At 44.4% G+C, this 20,117-nt stretch overlaps 1 protein-coding gene across 2 annotated transcripts in view; it reads right to left on the bottom strand.

Annotated features, from left to right (window-relative positions):
- BRCA1 (BRCA1 DNA repair associated) overlaps positions 1 to 20,117 on the bottom strand; it is a 265,462-nt gene that overhangs the window by 199,979 nt on the left and 45,366 nt on the right. For both annotated transcript variants that reach the window (XR_003943997.1, XM_030221125.1), the window contains exons 7-8: positions 18,410 to 18,515; positions 7,316 to 7,364 (exon numbers count right to left, since the gene is read on the bottom strand). Coding sequence is in view for 1 of the 2 variants with exons in the window: in XM_030221125.1 (XP_030076985.1) it covers positions 7,316 to 7,364; positions 18,410 to 18,515 (155 nt within the window). In the remaining variant the exon portion in view is untranslated. The remainder of the gene's footprint in view (positions 1 to 7,315; positions 7,365 to 18,409; positions 18,516 to 20,117) is intronic.

Raw genomic sequence — 20,117 nt, 5'->3', positions numbered from 1 at the left:
GAATATCTCCTGTTTGAGTGACCATTTGGCCTTGCTGATTAATTACGACTACTACTATGATTACGGTGTGCCTGTTTTTTTCAGTTTATTCGCTAGGAGCTTACTCGCTTTATCCCCCATCTCATAATATTCTTGTTGCACTTTCTGCATCTTACTGGCCACTTCCGCCATCTGTAGTTCATTAAGTTGCATTCTAAGTTTATGAAGTTCCTCCAATGCTTTCCTATCCGTGTGATCTGCTTTATGCTTTCGCTCTGCCCTCTCCATCCCATCCCTTAACGCCTGTTTTGGGATTTCTTTTGCTTTATTTAAGTGGGCCTTGAGCGAGATTAACTGCCCCCTCAGCACAACCTTTAAGCCCTCCCATAAATTCACTGGGTGAGTTTCCTCCAGATCATTAAATTCCAGGTATTCCTTTATATATTGCTCTACCTTCCCCACATTTTCTGGCTCGTTTAGCAAAGCTTCACCTAAGCACCATTGTCGGGTTCCTCCCATTTCCCTTCCTATCCTTATCTTCAGAAGAACTGGGGTAATGGTCTGACCATGTGCGCAACTCTATTTGTATCTTTTGCATATCCTTGGCCACCAACCCATCCCCCAACCACATATCTATCCTCGAATACGTGTTGTGCGTAGCTGAGTAGAAGGTATAATCTTTTTCCTTTCCATGTGATACTCTCCATAGGTCAATCATGCCCCACCTACTCATCAGTCTTTTCAGGGCCTCTCTATCCTTTTTCGCATACCCTGCTTGTCCCGCTGAATTATCTAATAGGGGGTCTATTGTCAGGTTAAAATCTCCACCCATTAGCAGCTTGCCTTGCACATTCTGTCGGAGCTTTTGTTCTATTTCTTCCAAAAAAGCCCCTTGTCCTTCATTCGGTGCATATAGTAACATAGTAGATGACGGCAGAAAATGACCTGCACGGTCCATCTAGTCTGCCCAACAAGATAAACTCATATGTGCTACTTCTTGTGTATACCTTACCTTGATTTGTATCTGCCATTTTCGGGACACAGACCGTAGAAGTCTTGCCCAGAACTAGTCCCATTTTCAGGACACAGACCGTAGAAGTCTTGCCCAGAACTAGTCCCACCACCCAAACACCAGCCCCACCTCCCAATCTCGCTAAGCTTCTGAGGATGTAACAAATGTATACTGAGTCTTGTACAGTGAGGCTATCACCAGCAAAAACCTGCCAACCTTATCTTTTACAGTTTTTATAATTTCCCACGGCAAAGCATCTGAAAATGCCATAAGTACCCCACCTTTTTTTGATTTTGATTATTCGTGGAGTGTATTATCGTTGGGTATCTCTTGTGGGATATCAATTTCTCATGATCTTTTTTAAGTGTATTTCTTGCACCATAATAACATTACTGTTTAATCTCAACATATCAGTGAACATACGTTTACGCTTTATTGGCGAATTGAGACCTTTAACATTCCAACTTACACAGTTAAACATTCTCTATATGTACATCCCCATCTTTTTTGCCTATTCAGCCACCACCAGATATTTTGATACTGATCCCTTCCCTTCCTTCCCAAAACCTTTGAAGACATGTCTCATTTTCCTATTGAGTCATGTCTATTGCTGGAAGGGGTGACGTCCCCCATCGTCTCACAGCCTGTTATATCATGTCCTCCCCCATGGAACAGTTTCTCTCACCATTTGTCTCCTGCTCCACAACAGATTTTCACTCGCCCCCTCAAAGGAAAGTCTTAGTACTCTTCAATGTCCTGCATGTGGATCCAGTTGTTTCCCGGAGATCTGTCGCCTCAGGCAGCAGCGGCCATGTGAAATCCTCTGCCATTTGGGCTTGGCTGCCCTTGCTACTCCGCCTTGTTCATGTTGGAGATTATCTGTCGCTGTCTCCGTTTGCTTGAGATATTCCTGCACTTCCTCTAGTGATGCTACTCTTCTCTGTTTTCTCTCCTGGAAAAAAGTTAGCGCTAAAGGGTATTACCATTTGTATGGTATTCCCTCCTCTCTAAGTTGCAGTGTTAATGGCCGCAATTACCCTCGCCTTTTTAGGGTTATAGCTGATATATCTTGATAAAGCTCTTTCGGATAGCTTTCCCAGACCAGTGAACTCGCCATTCTCACTTTCTTCATCACAGCTTCTTTAATTTTGAATTCCGTGAAGCATGCCACTATGTCTTTGGGCTGATTTGCTCTCCTCATGCCCAACGCACGGTGCGCTCTTTCCAAGCGGACTGTAGTTTTATCATATGGCATCTCCTCTGTTGATAATAGTTGCGCTGCAATGGACTGCACCACCTCTTCACAATTAACAAACTCTGGGTTCTCTGGCACTCCGCGAATTCTAATATTGGAGCGTCTGCTCCTATTCTCCGTCCTCCATTTTATCTATAAGGTACCTGGCTTCTGTTTTCCGCTCATTGAGTTGCTGGTCCAGGGCCTTAATCGCTTCTGATTGTTCTTCCTGGCCATTTTCGACCTCCATCACTCGATTGCACAATTCTGATATTTCTCCTCTCAGCTACGAGCTCAATTGGGCAAAGTCCTTTCGCACCTCCTTAAGTTCCGTTTTAATTTCCTGAAACCACGCACATAGTTTCGTCCAGACCTCTGGTTCTACCTCCGATCTTTCAATCAGCGAGTCTCCTCGTGTTAGCTCTGAGTCTGTTTGCTTCGTTCTCGCTGCCTGGGCGCCATTTTCTTCCGCCTGCGTCCCTCCATTTCTGGCTGCCTGCTGGTATGAGAACGCTGTTAAATCTGGCGAATTGAGCTTTGAATGTGACATTATTTTCCTCCGCTTTTTTTTGCCTGTTGAATGCGGTTTTCTCAATCTTTTTCCCGGGGGTAGGGAAGCTATAACTACGTTACTTTTAGGCTGGTAGACGGGAGCTTCGTTTTCACTGCTCCATTCGCTAGCGTGACGTCACTTCCCCTCCGAAGCAGAATTATCTTCTAACAGTTTGAATATTACAGCACTTTTGGATAGTTTCTCAGAGGAGGTGGCCTTTCGAGCCATCCTCATAAGTACATAAGTACATAAGTAGTGCCATACTGGGAAAGACCAAAGGTCCATCTAGCCCAGCATCCTGTCACCGACAGTGGCCAATCCAGGTCAAGGGCACCTGGCACGCTCCCCAAACGTAAAAACATTCCAGACAAGTTATACCTAAAAATGCGGATCTCTTTTGTATTTCTTCAAGATAAGGAAGCTCTACTTAGACTATATTTACATCAAACCGCATCAGTTACTTTTCTGGGAGAGAAAATTCTTATATTTCCTGATGTTTCCAGGTGGACGCAAGAGAGAAGGAAGAAGTTTCTCTCCATGAGGAAGGAAGCATTGACTTTGAGGGCTAGATTTCAGTTAAGGTTCATGTAAATGTGTATTGCAGATTGGTAATACTACTTTTCATTCTTTCAACCTTCACCGCTTCATTCTTTTTGAGATGCTTGGACTCCTAAGTGATAGTGGAGTGGAGGAGTGGCCTAGTGGTTAGGGTGGTGGACTTTGGTCCTGGGGAACTGGGGAACTGAGTTCAATTCCCACTTCAGGAACAGGCAGCTCCTTGTGACTCTGGGCAAGTCACTTAACCCTCCATTGCCCCAGGTACAAATAAGTACCTGTATACAATATGTAAGCCGCATTGAGCCTGCCATGAGTGGGAAAGCGCAGGGTACAAATGTAACAAAAATAAAAATTTTTTTAAAAAAATAGTCTAGATGGACACTAAGATTTAGGAGCTGTGTAGAAATAATGTTTCCTTTAAAATTATTTCTTTTATTACCTTCTCTCAGGTACTGTGTATTGTTCATGCCCAATTTGTGGACTAATGCCTGTACTTTCTTTTTCTTTATAGGTTATTTCCTCTAATTATTTTCTTTGTTATTTCTGGCATATTTCTTGACAGAAGTTCGTCTTTGGGTTGTTATAAATTGAAATTTCTATAAATAAAAGAACTGCCTTCTTTTGTTCTGAGTTACCCAAAACACCTGAACAAAAAAACTGATCTTACATTTCATAAACCAAAACATTCTTAAACTTGAAAAATAATTTCAAAAGTCATTCTCTGTCAGAGTCCAAGCCAACTGAATCAAAAGAGTAGCAGGGACCGTAGTTTCCACATCTGACCTTTCAAGGAATGCATCAAGTCCAAGCCGTGCATAAAACACCAGACGGCTAAGCTTGTGAGGCAATTTTCTGCCCAGTAGGTAAGTAATATATTTTAAGGATTGGAGGAATGGAAGCCTCCAGGGTCTTAAAATCTCGAGGAGGTTCTTTTTAAACAAAGAATGAGCAGAAATGGAAAACACTTCGGGAAAATTTATTAGGCGTAATTTCTGACTGCTAACAGCATTTTCCAGTCTCTCATCCACATCTCAGCCCAGGATTCCAAAGTTTGGAGTCTATCATCATATGACCCATCTCTTTTTTTCAAATCTGAAACCCTTGTTTTAACAGTAGCAGACTCACAAACAACCATTTCCAAATGAGAGGATAGCTTTTGCAGCTGAGCATTCAAAATAGTTGGAAGGCCAGAAACAGCATTCCAATTAGCTTCCAAGTTAAGAGACCTGAGGCTGTGACAAAGGAGCATTTTCAAATCTTGCTACCTAGCAAAGGTCCTCCCACACCCCCAGTAACTGCTGAATCAACTGAATAACCTCCTGATTCCACACTCGTCATCTCAGCCTCTACAGTGCCTCCAGATGCTAACGCAACCGTTGACAATTTCTGAAGATCTCCCACCCGCTCAAGCTGCACATCCGCATCTCCACTCTCCCCCATGTCTAAATCAGCCAACCCCTAGGGGAGTTCTACACTGATGAATTCTGTTCCTCAGATGCGAGGCTCACCCCTTCAAAAGAAGCAGGCTATATCCCTGCCAAACAGTCACCCCTAGCCAAAGATCTTCCAAGGCACCCAAACTGCACATCATGAAGGTATTAATTGGCCCTGCCATGGAAGGTACACACTGGGCTCCACAGCGAACACCTGTGTCTTTGATTTCTACTTAAAGTTGTTAAAACACATATGGGCTCTGAAAACTTACAGGAAGACTTTAGGAAATTCTAAGGCTGGCCATCCAAATGGCAGATGAAACTTAATAAGGACAAAAATCAAACCATAAACCTTTAATACAAAGTGATGTACATTGGGAAGAATAATCCAAATCATAGTTACCTGATGCTAGGTTCTACCTTAGGAGTCAGAACCCAAGAAAAAGAACTAGGTGTCATAATGGACAATACACATAAGTACATAAGTACATAAGTAGTGCCATACTGGGAAAGACCAAAGGTCCATCTAGCCCAGCATCCTGTCACCGACAGTGGCCAATCCAGGTCAAGGGCACCTGGCACGCTCCCCAAACGTAAAAACATTCCAGACAAGTTGTACCTAAAAATGAGGAATTTTTCCAGTCCATTTAATAGCGGTCTATGGACTTGTCCTTTAGGAATCTATCTAACCCCTTTTTAAACTCCGTCAAGCTAACCGCCCGTACCACGTTCTCCGGCAATGAATTCCAGAGTCTAATTACACGTTGGGTGAAGAAAAATTTTCTCCGATTCGTTTTAAATTTACCACACTGTAGCTTCAACTCATGCCCTCTAGTCCTAGTATTTTTGGATAGCGTGAACAGTCGCTTCACATCCACCCGATCCATTCCACTCATTATTTTATACACTTCTATCATATCTCCCCTCAGCCGTCTCTTCTCCAAGCTGAAAAGCCCTAGCCTTCTCAGCCTCTCTTCATAGGAAAGTCGTCCCATCCCCACTATCATTTTCGTCGCCCTTCGCTGTACCTTTTCCAATTCTACTATATCTTTTTTGAGATACGGAGACCAGTACTGAACACAATACTCCAGGTGCGGTCGCACCATGGAGCGATACAACGGCATTATAACATCCGCACACCTGGACTCCATACCCTTCTTAATAACACCCAACATTCTATTCGCTTTCCTAGCCGCAGCAGCACACTGAGCAGAAGGTTTCAGCGTATCATCGACGACGACACCCAGATCCCTTTCTTGATCCGTAACTCCTAACGCGGAACCTTGCAAGACGTAGCTATAATTCGGGTTCCTCTTACCCACATGCATCACTTTGCACTTGTCAACATTGAACTTCATCTGCCACTTGCACGCCCATTCTCCCAGTCTCGCAAGGTCCTCCTGTAATCGTTCACATTCCTCCTGCGACTTGACGACCCTGAATAATTTTGTGTCATCGGCGAATTTAATTACCTCACTAGTTATTCACTAGTTATACACTAAAATCTTCTTCCCAGTGTGTGTTAGCAGCCAAAAAAAAAACCCAGAATGCTAGAAATTATTAGAAAGGGATAGAAAATAAGACAAACTATAATGTCTCTATCACTCCATGGTACAACATCACCTTGAGAGTTTTGTGTGCAATTCTGGTCACCATAACTCCAGAAAGATATAGCGGAATTAGAAAAGGCTCAAAGATGGATGACCAAAATAATTAAGGAGATGAAAACTCATCTCATATGAGGAAAAGGCTTAAGAGGTTACGGTTCAAGGGGGTTGTGATAGAGGTCTACAAAATCTTGAGTTGTGTAGAATGGGTAAAAGTGAATCGATTTTTTACTCTTTCAGAAAGAACAAAGACTAGGGAACACTCAATGAAGTTACATAGTAATACTTAACTAACAGCATGAGTGGGAAAATGTGGGATATAAGTGAACAATAAATAAATAAATATGTTTTCACTCAACGAATAGTTAAACAGAGGAGGTGGTAACAGCGGTTCATGTATATGGGTTTACAAAAGGTTTGGGCAAGTGTCTGGAGTAAAGGTCCATATCTGCTATTATGATAGACATGGGGAAAGCCACTAGTTATCTCTAAGATTGGTAGCATGGGATTCTGCCAGGTCCTTGTGACCTGGACTGGACACAGGATACTGGGCTAGATGAACCATTGGTATGACCCAGTACCACTTATTCTTATGTTCTTGTGATCATGGGGCAGGCTATCAGTATCTTAAGAAGCTTCTACACCAGCTGGCATCTTTTAAGCTCCACTCCCCCATCCCACTGCCTTAGGTATTTAAGTTTCACATCATTTGATGGGGGCACCGAGAAACTCCATGATGTAAGTGAATTAGTGAAATGGACAGCAAACATGCAGCTTTGCCTCAGCACACAAGATGGTTATTCTTATATTTAAAGTTCATATCCTGGTATTTTCCTGAATAAGTAGCTTTCAAAAAATAAAAACTGCACATGGAAGCTAGAAAGAAACTAAAATATTTGATTACAGGCCTATGTTAAAAGTTGCTTTCATCATGCTTACCCAATACTGCCTGCTTTTTCCAATAAATCTTCTGAAGAGGAATCCAACCCTGAAACAAGAAAATCAGTACTCAAATGTAAATAGATTTCATCTCAGCTATGCCAGTAGACTGAAGTCTAAATAATCAAATGGCCTGTGGGGATTAATTTTATAACAGAACACCAATATGAAAGATGCCTATTTTATACAGGCACTACGAGTGTCTGAGCCTTTAGGTTTTAACAATTTTTATTGATGATTTAACAATGTTTACATAACCAATAATATGACCGGGTAAGAAAACATCACATTGGGTTATATACATCCATCCCTTTTATCATCAATGATTTTATCCTTTTGTCCCTCCCCCCCCTTCCCTCAACCATAGCGCATCATATTCAATGTGTTTGCATGCACTATGTAATATGAATATCAAGAAAGATAGCATTTAAATCTGTTAATTGTACTGCACACGCAATACTAATGCTGACTTCTAAAGTGTCTGAGCCTTTAAAAATTAGGGGCCTGGCATTCAGCCAGCGACTATCAGCATTTTGCTGACTGTTGCCACCATCATCACCAGAAATTCAAAAACACACCATGTCTGGGCTCCTGCATTGAATTTCCAGGTTTATGGAGCTGGCGAAAACATGGTCAGTTAAGTGAAAAATTCAGCATTCAACCAGCTGTGTGTTACCGCATAAAAAGAGGACTGACTTTTACATGGTTACCTTGGGCTTGTTAAGTGTTGAATATCAGAACCTAACTGGCCAAGTGCTAATCCACCCTCGAACACCTACAAAATAGCCATTTTGAGCTGAGCACCAACTGACCATTTTCAATGACGTTGAATATGAGTGGCTAGCTCCAAACAAGCAATTTAACCGACCAGGAGCTGTTTCTAGCCAGTTAAATCGCTTTGAATATTTACCTTTAGACTCTTAAAATTACTTCCAGTACAGATTTGAACCTCCTCTTGAAGGTACATACTGTACATTGTAGCTGTGATAACTACATCAAAGAGAACACCTAAGGCCAGATCACATAAACCTTACAGGTGCTCATGCGCAGTTTTTTAAATAGCCATTACATATGGAAATGCCTCCTGGAATGCACAGCAGCTTGTTGGGAGATGTTGCAAAACGCCTAGCCACCGCCTGGGGCTACCCAAAGGCCACTTAGAGGGACTACCCCTAGCACAGCTCAGATCCACCTGCACCTGCCGCTGGTGGTGTACACTAGCACCCTCCTCTCACCGACTGGGTCCCAACTGCCTCTGGGCGAGTCTCCCACTCTCTAATTATCCCCAGTGATTCCTAGGTTACTGGGGCCACACTCCCAGTGGTCTCACAGTTCCTAGAAAGCACCCACAGACCCAAACCACCAGGATTCTTAGTCAGTCCAAACAAGCAGAGGCGATAAACTAAAAATATTTATTGGCATGAAAAATTAGAACAATGAACAGAAAAGGTGCAATCAGCAAACAGTAACCAGTAACTGAATATAGATCAATTATAAAACTATCTAAACATTTGTTTACTATCTAAATAGTATCTGAGGAGTTCAGGACATATAGCTGCTCACAGGTTATCAAATATAACTGTTCACAGGGTCTCAAAGACATATTTCTCTCTCTTCTCTCTGGCTAAGACCGGAGGAAAAAAAACAGTACATCCTGGCTGAATTTGAGCTCTTGGGCCAATCAGAGCCCAGAACAGCAAATTTTAAAAGTAGCTGGCCACATCAGTGCAGGTTAACTTCTTCTGTGTTAAACTAAAGGAGGAACAGTCAGTTCTCTGTAACAGTTTTAAACAAATATGCACCACCTGCTGGCCAAACTAGAGAAATACACTTACACAGTAACATAGTAAATGACAGCAGATAAAGACCTGTCTATCTGCCCAGTTTGCCCAACAAGATAAACTCATTTACATGGTGTGTGATACTTTATATGTATACACGAGTTTGATTTGTCCTTGCCTTTCTCAGGGCACAACCCGTAGAAATCTACCCGGCACTGTTCTTGTACTAAATTCTGGAGCTAATGTTGAAGCCCCTTAAAATTTACACTCCAGCCCATTCCTATCTATTCAGTCACAATCAGGGCATAGACCATAGAAGTCTGCCCAGCTCCCATTTTGTTTTCCAATTACTGGCATCGCCACCCAATCACCCCTAAGATTCCGTGGAACCATTCCTTCTAAACAGGATTCCTTTGTGTTTATCCCAATACAGTTTACAGGCTTAAAACCCACTGTTTTGTCAAAGGAGACTTCCCTCCTGGCTTGTTTTACAAATTATTTTGAAGTAATCTTTCTCGCTGGTCGTTCATCTACAAAACAAATGTCTGACATGGTACGTAAGAAGGGCTAGCAGCAGGAGGAAATGGACAGAATCAACACTATAGCTTATTGTAGCATGTAATGCACGTGATGATGAAACAAGCAACTAGGAGGCCTGCTAAGATCTCACTCCAATAATGCAGAGCTGGTCTCTCTAGCTGTGCAGATAACACAGGCTAAAAAAACAGCGCAAGTGAAGTGACATCATCTAGGCAGATCAGTTGTTCGCAACCTTTTCACCTTCCAGACATACCTAATGGATGACATTTGCATAAAGGACACTGCACGTGTGACTGCCATGGAGCTACATGGAGCTTTCAAAGACAACTTCCTCCAACAATGGATGGTAAGCAGGATTTTTTTTTTTACCCGTAAAACTCACCATTTCAAAAAAAAAAAAAAAAGGGAGTACACTTAAGGGGCACTTGTCTAACTGGTGCTAGAACCTCGATGTACATGCTGAGTGCTGATTGTGTAACGCGTCTGGGCGCCAGAATTCTGTTATAGAAGGCTGATGACAGTCGGCATCAGTTCACCTACATTTAGGCGCAGCCACTTACTTCATGTCCATTGGAGGAATAAATGGGCAAGCCTACATGTAGTAAGCTACATGTGTAACTTACGCCTTATTAAAAGTCTGCTGATCGAGTATTACAAATGGCACAAAATGGCACCACAAGAGTTCTTATAGGTTGAAACCCGCGCCTGCCATGAGTGGGAAAGCGCGGGGTACAAATGTAACAAAAATAAAAAATACTCATCTCTCTCAAGTTCTAAAGAAATTGCAATGGCTTCCAAAAGAACAGAGTATATATTACTTTTGGTCTTCCAAAAATTAAGTAACTATGTCTTGGTCATTATCTTGGCAAGTCTACGCCCTTTATCAGCCACCCAAGGCATTAAAATCAGCTAGGAGGGCTTTACTGGAGGATCTCTCATTTCATGTCCTAAGACTTGAAGAATATTGTTCTTTTTGTTTGCCTTTTAAGTTAAGAGCGATATAAAATGTGGAGATGCTTAAAGAAATAAAAACAATGTTGTTTCAACAGGTTTATGGCTCTGAACAACAATGTCAGTAGAATACATATAGGGAGTTTGACAATTATGATGAAGAATAACTGTTTAAGTGTAAACACAATGCACTGTGTATTTGTACTATGATATTGTTTTTGATTATGTGTGTTTTAATTGTTTTTGATTATGCATATTTTAATTGAAACTCACCTGAGAATTTTTAGATTTATAGCCCACACAATTTAAATAAAATATTCTATAAGTTATGCATGTAAGCTGGAGCCATGTCCCCCTCCTCACAGTTAGCCACTATGGCAAATGCATCTTGCCACTCAAAAGCGCATAGTGTACTTGCACACCTAACTGTAAATTATCTCAGCACTTACCACAAACACCTAGTTAAAGAATTGCCCTTTCCATGTGATAATGGCACTTTTCCCCTTTCCCATTTCCAAATTCAAACATGTTTGTCTGTGGAATTCGGTATCAGGAGATGAGGGATTGGAAGGGACAGTGGGTAATAACTGAGGTCTATGTGTTTTACTGTTATGGAGAAATTAGGTCTTACCTGCCTGCTGAACCCAGCTAAGGCAGGCTCTCGCAGCATATGAACTTCAGAGGGAAAAGCCTGGAGGTAAAGAGCTGAGACTTTGAAGGAAAGCTTCAAGGAAACCTCCAGCTTCCTGTCCTGCATATCCTTCAAGGTGATGCCGCCCTCCACCAGCAGCGTAGTCTTTCTGGTGACCACCGCCACTAACGCATCCACACTAGGCAGCTTAAAACTTCTCCAGGTGTTGCAGAGACTCTGAGTAAAGGTGCGCTATAGCCTTAGCCACCCTGAGACCGGAATCCGAGGTGGCCCATTGAGCCAAGATGAGCTCCTCAATTACCGCTGGTGTGCCTCATGCACCAGAAAAGCTCGGGAGGGCCTCCTAGTGCTGGCCATCTTTGGGTTAGCTGTGGCTGAGGCCAGGGGCTCATTAGAAGAAATATTGAGCACCTTCAGTGCTTTGACAATTAAAGTCATCTAGCTAACTAGCCAAGATCGCCCCCTCCTCCAATGGAGGTGACTGCTCTGACACCCATGAAAGGGCCACAATGACAGTGAGGGGGCCAACAACCCCACCTCAAGAAATAGCCCCCAAACGACACCGCTTACTCGGAGAGTCCACCCTCAAAGTATGTGGAGGCTCTGCCCAGGATTGTACCTGAAAATAGGAAGCTGCAGGCTACTGTACTTTTTTCATAAGATAGGCTTAGAAAATAAGAATAGCCATATGGGTCCATCTAGCCAGGTATCCTGCTTCCAATAGTGGCCAAGCCAGGTCACAAGTACCTGACAAAATCCCAATCAGTAGCAACATTCCATACTACTAATCCTGGTGCAAGCAGTGCCTTCCCCTATAACCAACTCAGTAACAGACTACAGACTTCTCCAGGAACTTGTCCAAAGTCACTAGACCCTACCTGTCCTTCCAACTACCGCCCCATCTCCCTCCTACCCTTCCTCTCCAAGATACTTGAATGCGCTGTTCACAGCCGTCGCCTTGATTTTCTCTCCTCTCATGCCATCCTCAATCCGCTCCAATCCGGTTTTCGCCCTCTACACTCGACAGAAACAGCACTCACTAAAGTCTGTAACGACCTGTTCCTTGCCATATCCAAAGGTCACTACTCCATCCTCATCCTCCTTGACCTATCCGCCGCTTTTGACACTGTCAATCACAATTTACTCCTTACCACACTATCCTCATTTGGATTCCAAGGATCTGTCCTCTCCTGGTTCTCCTCTTATCTCTCCCACCGTACCTTCAGAGTACATTCCCATGGATCCTCCTCTACCCCCATCCTGCTCTCTGTGGGAGTCCCTCAGGGATCTGTCCTCGGACCCCTTCTTTTCTCAATCTACACCTCTTCCCTGGGCTCGCTGATCTTATCTCATGGTTTCCAATATCATCTCTATGCTGACGACACCCAACTTTATCTCTCCACACCAGACATCACTGCGGAAACCCAGGCCAAAGTATCGGCCTGCCTACCCGACATTGCTGCCTGGATGTCCAACCGCCACCTGAAACTGAACATGGCCAAGACTGAGCTCATTGTCTTTCCACCCAAACCCACTTCTCCTCTCCCTCAACTCTCTATTTCAGTCGACAACACCCTCATCCTCCCAGTCTCATCTGCCCGCAACCTCGGAGTCATCTTCGACTCCTCCCTCTCCTTCTCTGCGCATATCCAGCAGACAGCCAAGACCTGTCGCTTCTTTCTCTATAACATCAGCAAAATTCGCTCCTTCCTCTCTGAGCACACCACCCGAACTCTCATCCACTCTCTCATTACCTCTCGCCTTGACTACTGCAACCTACTCCTCACTGGCCTCCCTCTTAACCATCTATCCCCCCTTCAATCCGTTCAGAACTCTGCTGCGCGTCTTATCTTCCGCCTTGACTGATATACGCATATCACCCCTCTCCTCAAGTCACTTCACTGGCTTCCGATCAGGTACCGCATACAGTTCAAGCTTCTCCTACTAACCTACAAATGCACCCGATCTGCAGCCCCTCAATACCTCTCTACCCTCCTCCCCTTAACCTCCGCTCACAGGACAAATCCCTCCTCTCAGTACCCTTCTCCACCACTGCCAACTCCAGGCTCCGCCCTTTCTGCCTCGCCTCACCCTATGCTTGGAATAATCTCCCGGAGCCCATACGCCAAGCCCCCTCCCTGCCCATCTTCAAATCCTTGCTCAAAGCCCACCTCTTCAATGTCGCGTTCAGCACCTAACCATTACACCTCCATTCGGGAAATCTAGACTGTCCCAATTTGTCTGCACTTTTTGTCCTTTAGATTGTAAGCTCCTTTGAGCAGGGATTGTCCTTCTTTGTTAAATTGTACAGCCCTGCTTAACCCTGGTAGCGCTTTAGAAACGTTAAGTAGTAGTAGTAGTAGCCTGGGGAAAAAGGATTCTCAGCTCCTGAAGCTCCCAGGGCAACCCCCCCCCCCCCCCCCAAACACACACACACACCCAACGACAACAGGGGATTGGACCCCTCAGCTTCCATAACTTCATCAAAAGTCTGCCACATTGCCAATGGTCTGCACAGCCCCCCATACACACTCCTGACACTGTTTGCCGCTTCCCACCACAGGAGTAGCACTTGACTGATTCAGCAGCCATCCCGGGAGAACAATAACATTTTTAAAAAGCATCGCAAAGGCATGAAGAAAAATTAAAGTTGCACTCGCCCCTCTGGAGGCAGTGCCTCGCTCCACGTCCCACTGCTAATTACCTCTCAGGCAGACTCCTTTCAGCCAGACAGGCAGAAAAGTGCCTCTGTTGTTCCTTGTCCCTCTTTTAATGCTCACAATTTTTTTTTAATCAAAAAGTGAAAAAAAAAATTTTTAAATTGTTTGAGCCCTGAGCAAAGAACCAGAGACCGGCTGCCTGTCCAAGGAGGGGGAGGGAAATGGAGTGACCTTGCAAAGCTGGTGGCAAAAAGCCAGAACATCCAGACACTCAACTGAACTAGGCAATATAGAACAGAAGTCCCCCAAAGTAGAGGAATCCAGGAGCTAGTGGATGTCCATCCACCCGCCTGCTGGAAACAGATAAACCGACTATTGGGGGGGGTGGGGGGGGGGGGCTATCCATCCTATATCACTGAGTTCAAGTCAGTGATCTCTATCTCCACCTGCTGGTAGATGGACGCAACCCACAAGACTGGATTCATCAGCTACAGATGCTAAAGAAACCACCATTCCTGACCATGCTAGACCAGCAGCTGTTACATTGAGATCGTGCCAACTTTGCTCCCCTTGTGCCACCCTGCTGTGCCATGGTTGGAGCTAGCTTCTTGCCCTGCCTCTGTACCCTGCAAACTGTGCTATCAGTGCTCTTGTTCTCCCAAACCTTTTTTTACTTAATAGAGAGTAAACTCCTCACCACCTCCCTGATAAAATAAAAGCCGAAGCCTATCTGCATAGGACAGCTCCCCTACCACCTGCTAGACACAGAGAAATATCGGCTGGCTGAGGAATACACAGGATATGATGATGTCATACACCAGAGGTTCTCCATCTCATTTTACATAAGTACATAAGTACATAAGTACATAAGTAGTGCCATACTGGGAAAGACCAAAGGTCCATCTAGCCCAGCATCCTGTCACCGACAGTGGCCAATCCAGGTCAAGGGCACCTGGCACGCTCCCCAAACGTAAAAACATTCCAGACAAGTTATACCTAAAAATGCGGAATTTTTCCAAGTCCATTTAATAGCGGTCTATGGACTTGTCCTTTAGGAATCTATCTAACCCCTTTTTAAACTCCGTCAAGCTAACCGCCCGTACCACGTTCTCCGGCAACGAATTCCAGAGTCTAATTACACGTTGGGTGAAGAAACATTTTCTCCGATTCGTTTTAAATTTACCACACTGTAGCTTCAACTCATGCCCTCTAGTCCTAGTATTTTTGGATAGCGTGAACAGTCGCTTCACATCCACCCGATCCATTCCACTCATTATTTTATACACTTCTATCATATCTCCCCTCAGCCGTCTCTTCTCCAAGCTGAAAAGCCCTAGCCTTCTCAGCCTCTCTTCATAGGAAAGTCGTCCCATCCCCACTATCATTTTCGTCGCCCTTCGCTGTACCTTTTCCAATTCTACTATATCTTTTTTGAGATACGGAGACCAGTACTGAACACAATACTCCAGGTGCGGTCGCACCATGGAGCGATACAACGGCATTATAACATCCGCACACCTGGACTCCATACCCTTCCTAATAACACCCAACATTCTATTCGCTTTCCTAGCCGCAGCAGCACACTGAGCAGAAGGTTTCAGCGTATCATCGACGACGACACCCAGATCCCTTTCTTGATCCGTAACTCCTAACGCGGAACCTTGCAAGACGTAGCTATAATTCGGGTTCCTCTTACCCACATGCATCACTTTGCACTTGTCAACATTGCATTTTCTAGCAGGATAGCACACCTGCACTGGTCTGGAGAAAAAAATGAGGAATTTATGCTTTGTTGCTGTTCCTTGGTATCTTTAAATCTAAGTCTCTAGTGGTGATGACGTATAAAATTACTCAAGTTGGTAACTGTTCTGCTCTGTGATCCTATAAGTGATAATATTTGGTAAGACATTTAGCTGGAAGTGGGAGTGACCAACTCAAGTGTTTAGTGCGGCGAACAAATCAGTAGAGCTTGTGAATGCCAAATCCTAATCTCCCTTGCACTTCAGTTTAGAAGTGTAACGCTATTTCTTCCCCTCTCTTGTCCTTATACTGACCTACAATCATGCAATAAAACGGAGTCCCACTGCCCACCTCAGAGGTGACTGGATACATATTTGATATATTGCAATGCAAAGCATGCCTGGATTCTCTTGGTATAAAAGACACTATTGAAATCAAAAATGATTGCTGCTGCAGAATGATTTCATTCATTAGTAAACTGAAATCATTGGCGAGCAGCTGCACTTGGAGCTCTGTAATAGCGTCTGGCATCTTTTCATAAACTTTCTAAGGCAGGCTGTGATTTGTGCTTACGGCTATTTCAACATTTTCAGACTGGTTTTGGCATGTTGCAAAGAAAAGCAATTCATGATTAAGAATTATTTTAATGATAAATACACAATGCAGACATACATAGCCGCAAAGGGGGGTGGGGGGGGGGGGGGGGAGGACAAAATTCCCCGGCCCGGGCCTCCAAGGGGGGCCTGGCGCCTGGGTCTCTCTCTCTCTCTCTTGCTCCTGACGGGATCCGAGTGATCGTGTCCCAACAGGAGAAAGAGAGAGAAAACTCTGGCACCACGGCTGGGCCCCCCTTCGAGGCTGAGGAGGACCCAGTCCGGAGAAGCACCTCCAGCGCTGCTCTTCTGCCAACTGCCTGCCCCTGTGGCTGCTTTTCGGAAAAGCAGCCGCAGGGGCAGGCAATCGGCAGAAGAGTATCGCTGGAGAAACATGTTTTCTACTGGCAGGTCCTTGGGATCCCCACCAATGAAGGTAATTGGATTGTGTTGGGGGGGGGGGGGGGGGGGGCGGCAGCGATCTGGGGTGGGGGGGGGGGGGGGAACCAGTGACTCTGCCCCAGGCCCGGTTCAGTCTCTCGGCAGCCCTGCAGACATTTGCTACTAGATTACACACTGGAGGACTCTTGGTAAAGCATGTAAGATCTTGACATGCAGTATTTGCTAGCTCAAAAGCTGTGTCTATTAACAGTGTGTCAACTCTTTTCTTCATATAGCACACATCCATACGGTTGTCACTACTGCCTGATAGTGAGACTCTGAATTCCATCTCTCCGTGCTCAAATGTGAACCTACCACACATCATTTTACCTCACTGCGCTTAACCTAGACAAATATCTTAGCATAACCTTCTTTTTAAGATGTGGTTAGAGCAGCAAACTGGGAAGCCGGGTTCAAATCCCACTGCCGCTCCTTGAGACTTTAATCTTCCATTTCCTCAGATTACAGAAACCTAAGAGCTCTTTTACTAAAGTGATCTAAAACATGTTAAGCCCAGAGTTAATGCAGGATTCATGGTGGGAGGGGGGTATAAAAAAATATTTTATTGCAGGTCGTGTGCTAATGTTAAAACGCAATGAAACGGGCGCTAGCAAGGGAAATCCCCACCCATCCTCCCTCCCTGCCGAGTTCCATACCCCCTCTGTCTCTCCATCCCTGGCGAGTTGCAGACCCCCTCCCTCCCAGTTCAAGGCCCCATTCTCGCCCCTCCCACAGAGTTGAACCTCCCCCCCTTGGCGTTACTGCCTGGCCCCCTCATGGCACGACCCTCTGGACACCAGCCTTTCGTCCGGAAAACCTCCCCCGAAGCCTGTACGTACCTCTGCTGATGGAGGCGAACTTCTCTTCTCGCTCTTCTCTTTGGTTCCCCGAAATTGTTCCGCCCTCGACGTCATCACGTTCGACGCGGGAGCGTGACAGAGAGACATGGGCACTGGCCAGGCTTCACCACCATGAAGTTACGAACCCTTCACGGAAGTGGGTGGAGCTTGGGGGCTTCATTAGAACGTTGGGGTTGCGAATTATGTCCGGATGGGGCACGGCTGAGGGCGGATGTATGAGTGAGAGTGAGAGGTGCTGACAGCCTACAACAGTACAGGGCTTCAGTGTGTTTCCCTGCCACACAGTGAGATTCAGAATTGGAGGTGAGAATTATTTATATAGATAAGGTGCATAGGAATATTAACGGAGAAGAATTTCAGAATTGCTATTAAGGTTCATACAAAAATGATATTGATTAAGAAGTGGGTAAGTGGATAACAACATAACATAATGATATCAGGACAGGGTATGATTATCAGTAATTAGGGTGTAAATAAAATAGGCAAAATAAAAGAGTTCCAATATAAAATTCTGCTGGTGTAGTTTAGGAGTCAGATCGTTATGAGGGATCCATTTTGTACGCTTTTTTGAAAAAGTCTCCAGTAGTTTCCGGAAGGTCATCAAGTCGCGTGTTTTTCTTATAGTGGAATTCATTCCATCGTTGTGTACAGATGTATGAAAAGCTAGATGTATGTACTGATTTGTATTTAAGTCCTCTGCAATTGGGATAATGGAGGTTTAAGAAAGTACCTCTCCTCCATCAAACAAATTCCAACTCCTAATAAACTGAAACCACCACAAATTTTAATGCAAGCATTCCAGAAACATGAAGATATAACTTCCCTGATTTGTGATCACTACTTATGAAGTGCTTGCGGTAAAAGCAAGTTTCTTACCAAAGTCAATACACAGAGGCTCGCTGGCATCTCGCTTCTGTCTTTTGATCCTTTGTGAGCGCCTGCTGGCCAGGTTCCCCGAGTGTTGCACGTCTGAATTTGTTTCCTGCCAATAAATGCACACAGGAAATAACTAAGTATATCAAGAAACAAAAATCTAACAGTTTACTTAATATCACGTGGGTAAGAAGCACAGGGGCATCTTTTTTTGTATGTGTATAGAGCCCCTACAGTTCTGTAAAACCAAAGGAAGCAAAACAAGGGAGTACTCCCTCAAAAAGTGACAAGAGCGAGAGAAATTCAATTTATTGACTTGGAGTGTTCATAGTAAACCAACATGCTTTGCCATCAGGCTGCATCAGGGGTTGATGCTGAACACTTTTAATCAAAAGAACATGAGCCATCAATGACTGCCTGAGAACTCTTGCTGGGAAGAAGAGGTGGGAAGGGAGGAGGAGGGAATGAATGAGAATCCACAACACCCCCCTGGTGGAGGGGACAAATCCTGAAAATTCTGGCCCCCAGCACACTGCCAGGACCTCATCAATCCCCTCAGAAATGGCAGCCACCAATTGGGTCCTGAAGGACCACATAAGAGGTACCAAGTGTTCACTCCAATATGTCCCCTAAAGGCAGACCCTCAACATTCTGCCCTTCCACAAGAACCACGCTGCAAGCATCCATAAAGGCTGTGGCTCCTGCCAAAAAAAACGCATGTCCATGGTTCTCGGAGCTGAAGCAACAGGCAACTCAGACTACACAGTCCTCCCTTCAGGCTGCTCCAGGATCTCCCAGAGCTGGTCTTCAATCCCACTGACAGTTCTGCCCCTGCGTCACAGCATCTGGCAGTCATGTGCATCCCCCACCTGGCGCTCACTTAAGCCAAACTGGGTACTCTCCACCCTACCCACAGCCGCAGACCCACCTGAATCCTCTCTGGAGCCAACCTGGTTTCACTTTCGTTTGTTTAAAAAAAAAAAAAAAATTCATAAGAGCTGCAGCTAAAAGCCTGCCAGCCAAACCTTCTTTTTTTTTTGGCAGTATCCTAAGAAGGCTCCAGAGGATTTTGTAAATGGTCCAACCCTATTTGGCAGGGGCCCCTGAGTGCCTGTGCCAGGCTGGCTTCTAGAAGGTGAGAGTCCAAAATTTAAAGTTTTTTTAAAAAGGGGAGGGGGCTTGGAAACCAATCTCTGCTCAAAACTGACAGATGTTGGGACTCGACCAGCAAAGAATGGCCATAGCTCATTTCTGAGGGAGTTAGGTCCAAAAAAAGGAACAGCTGCACCAGACCAACCTGCACCATCCGCTGGAAGTAGAGAAATACTGACTAGTTCTGTTCCAGGTTGCATCTGCTATTATACTAGTGATGTCTGTTTTTTCTCTACCTCCATCTGCTGGCCAGATGATATAACCCATTGGTGTGGACTGGTCTAGTTGGTCGATAAGGAATAATTTTTCAAAAACAGAACTACATGCAAGGTTACATTTTCAAGATTAGCCCAAAAAAGTTATGCACATATTTATCTAAGCTCTTTCACAAACACACACATACATATTCCCCATGTTAATTTACACATGTAACTTATAAATAGGGTTTCTGATTTTTTGTTTTAAACCAATACAACACTTTTGATGCAAAAAATAAAAAAACCCACAACAACCCAAAAAAACAAATAAACCAGGTGTTTATACGATAACCCCCACCCCA

Source organism: Microcaecilia unicolor, chromosome 12 (genome assembly GCF_901765095.1).
Source record: "Microcaecilia unicolor chromosome 12, aMicUni1.1, whole genome shotgun sequence".
Lineage (NCBI taxonomy): Eukaryota > Metazoa > Chordata > Amphibia > Gymnophiona > Siphonopidae > Microcaecilia > Microcaecilia unicolor.
This window is presented reverse-complemented; position numbering and strand designations above follow the sequence as displayed.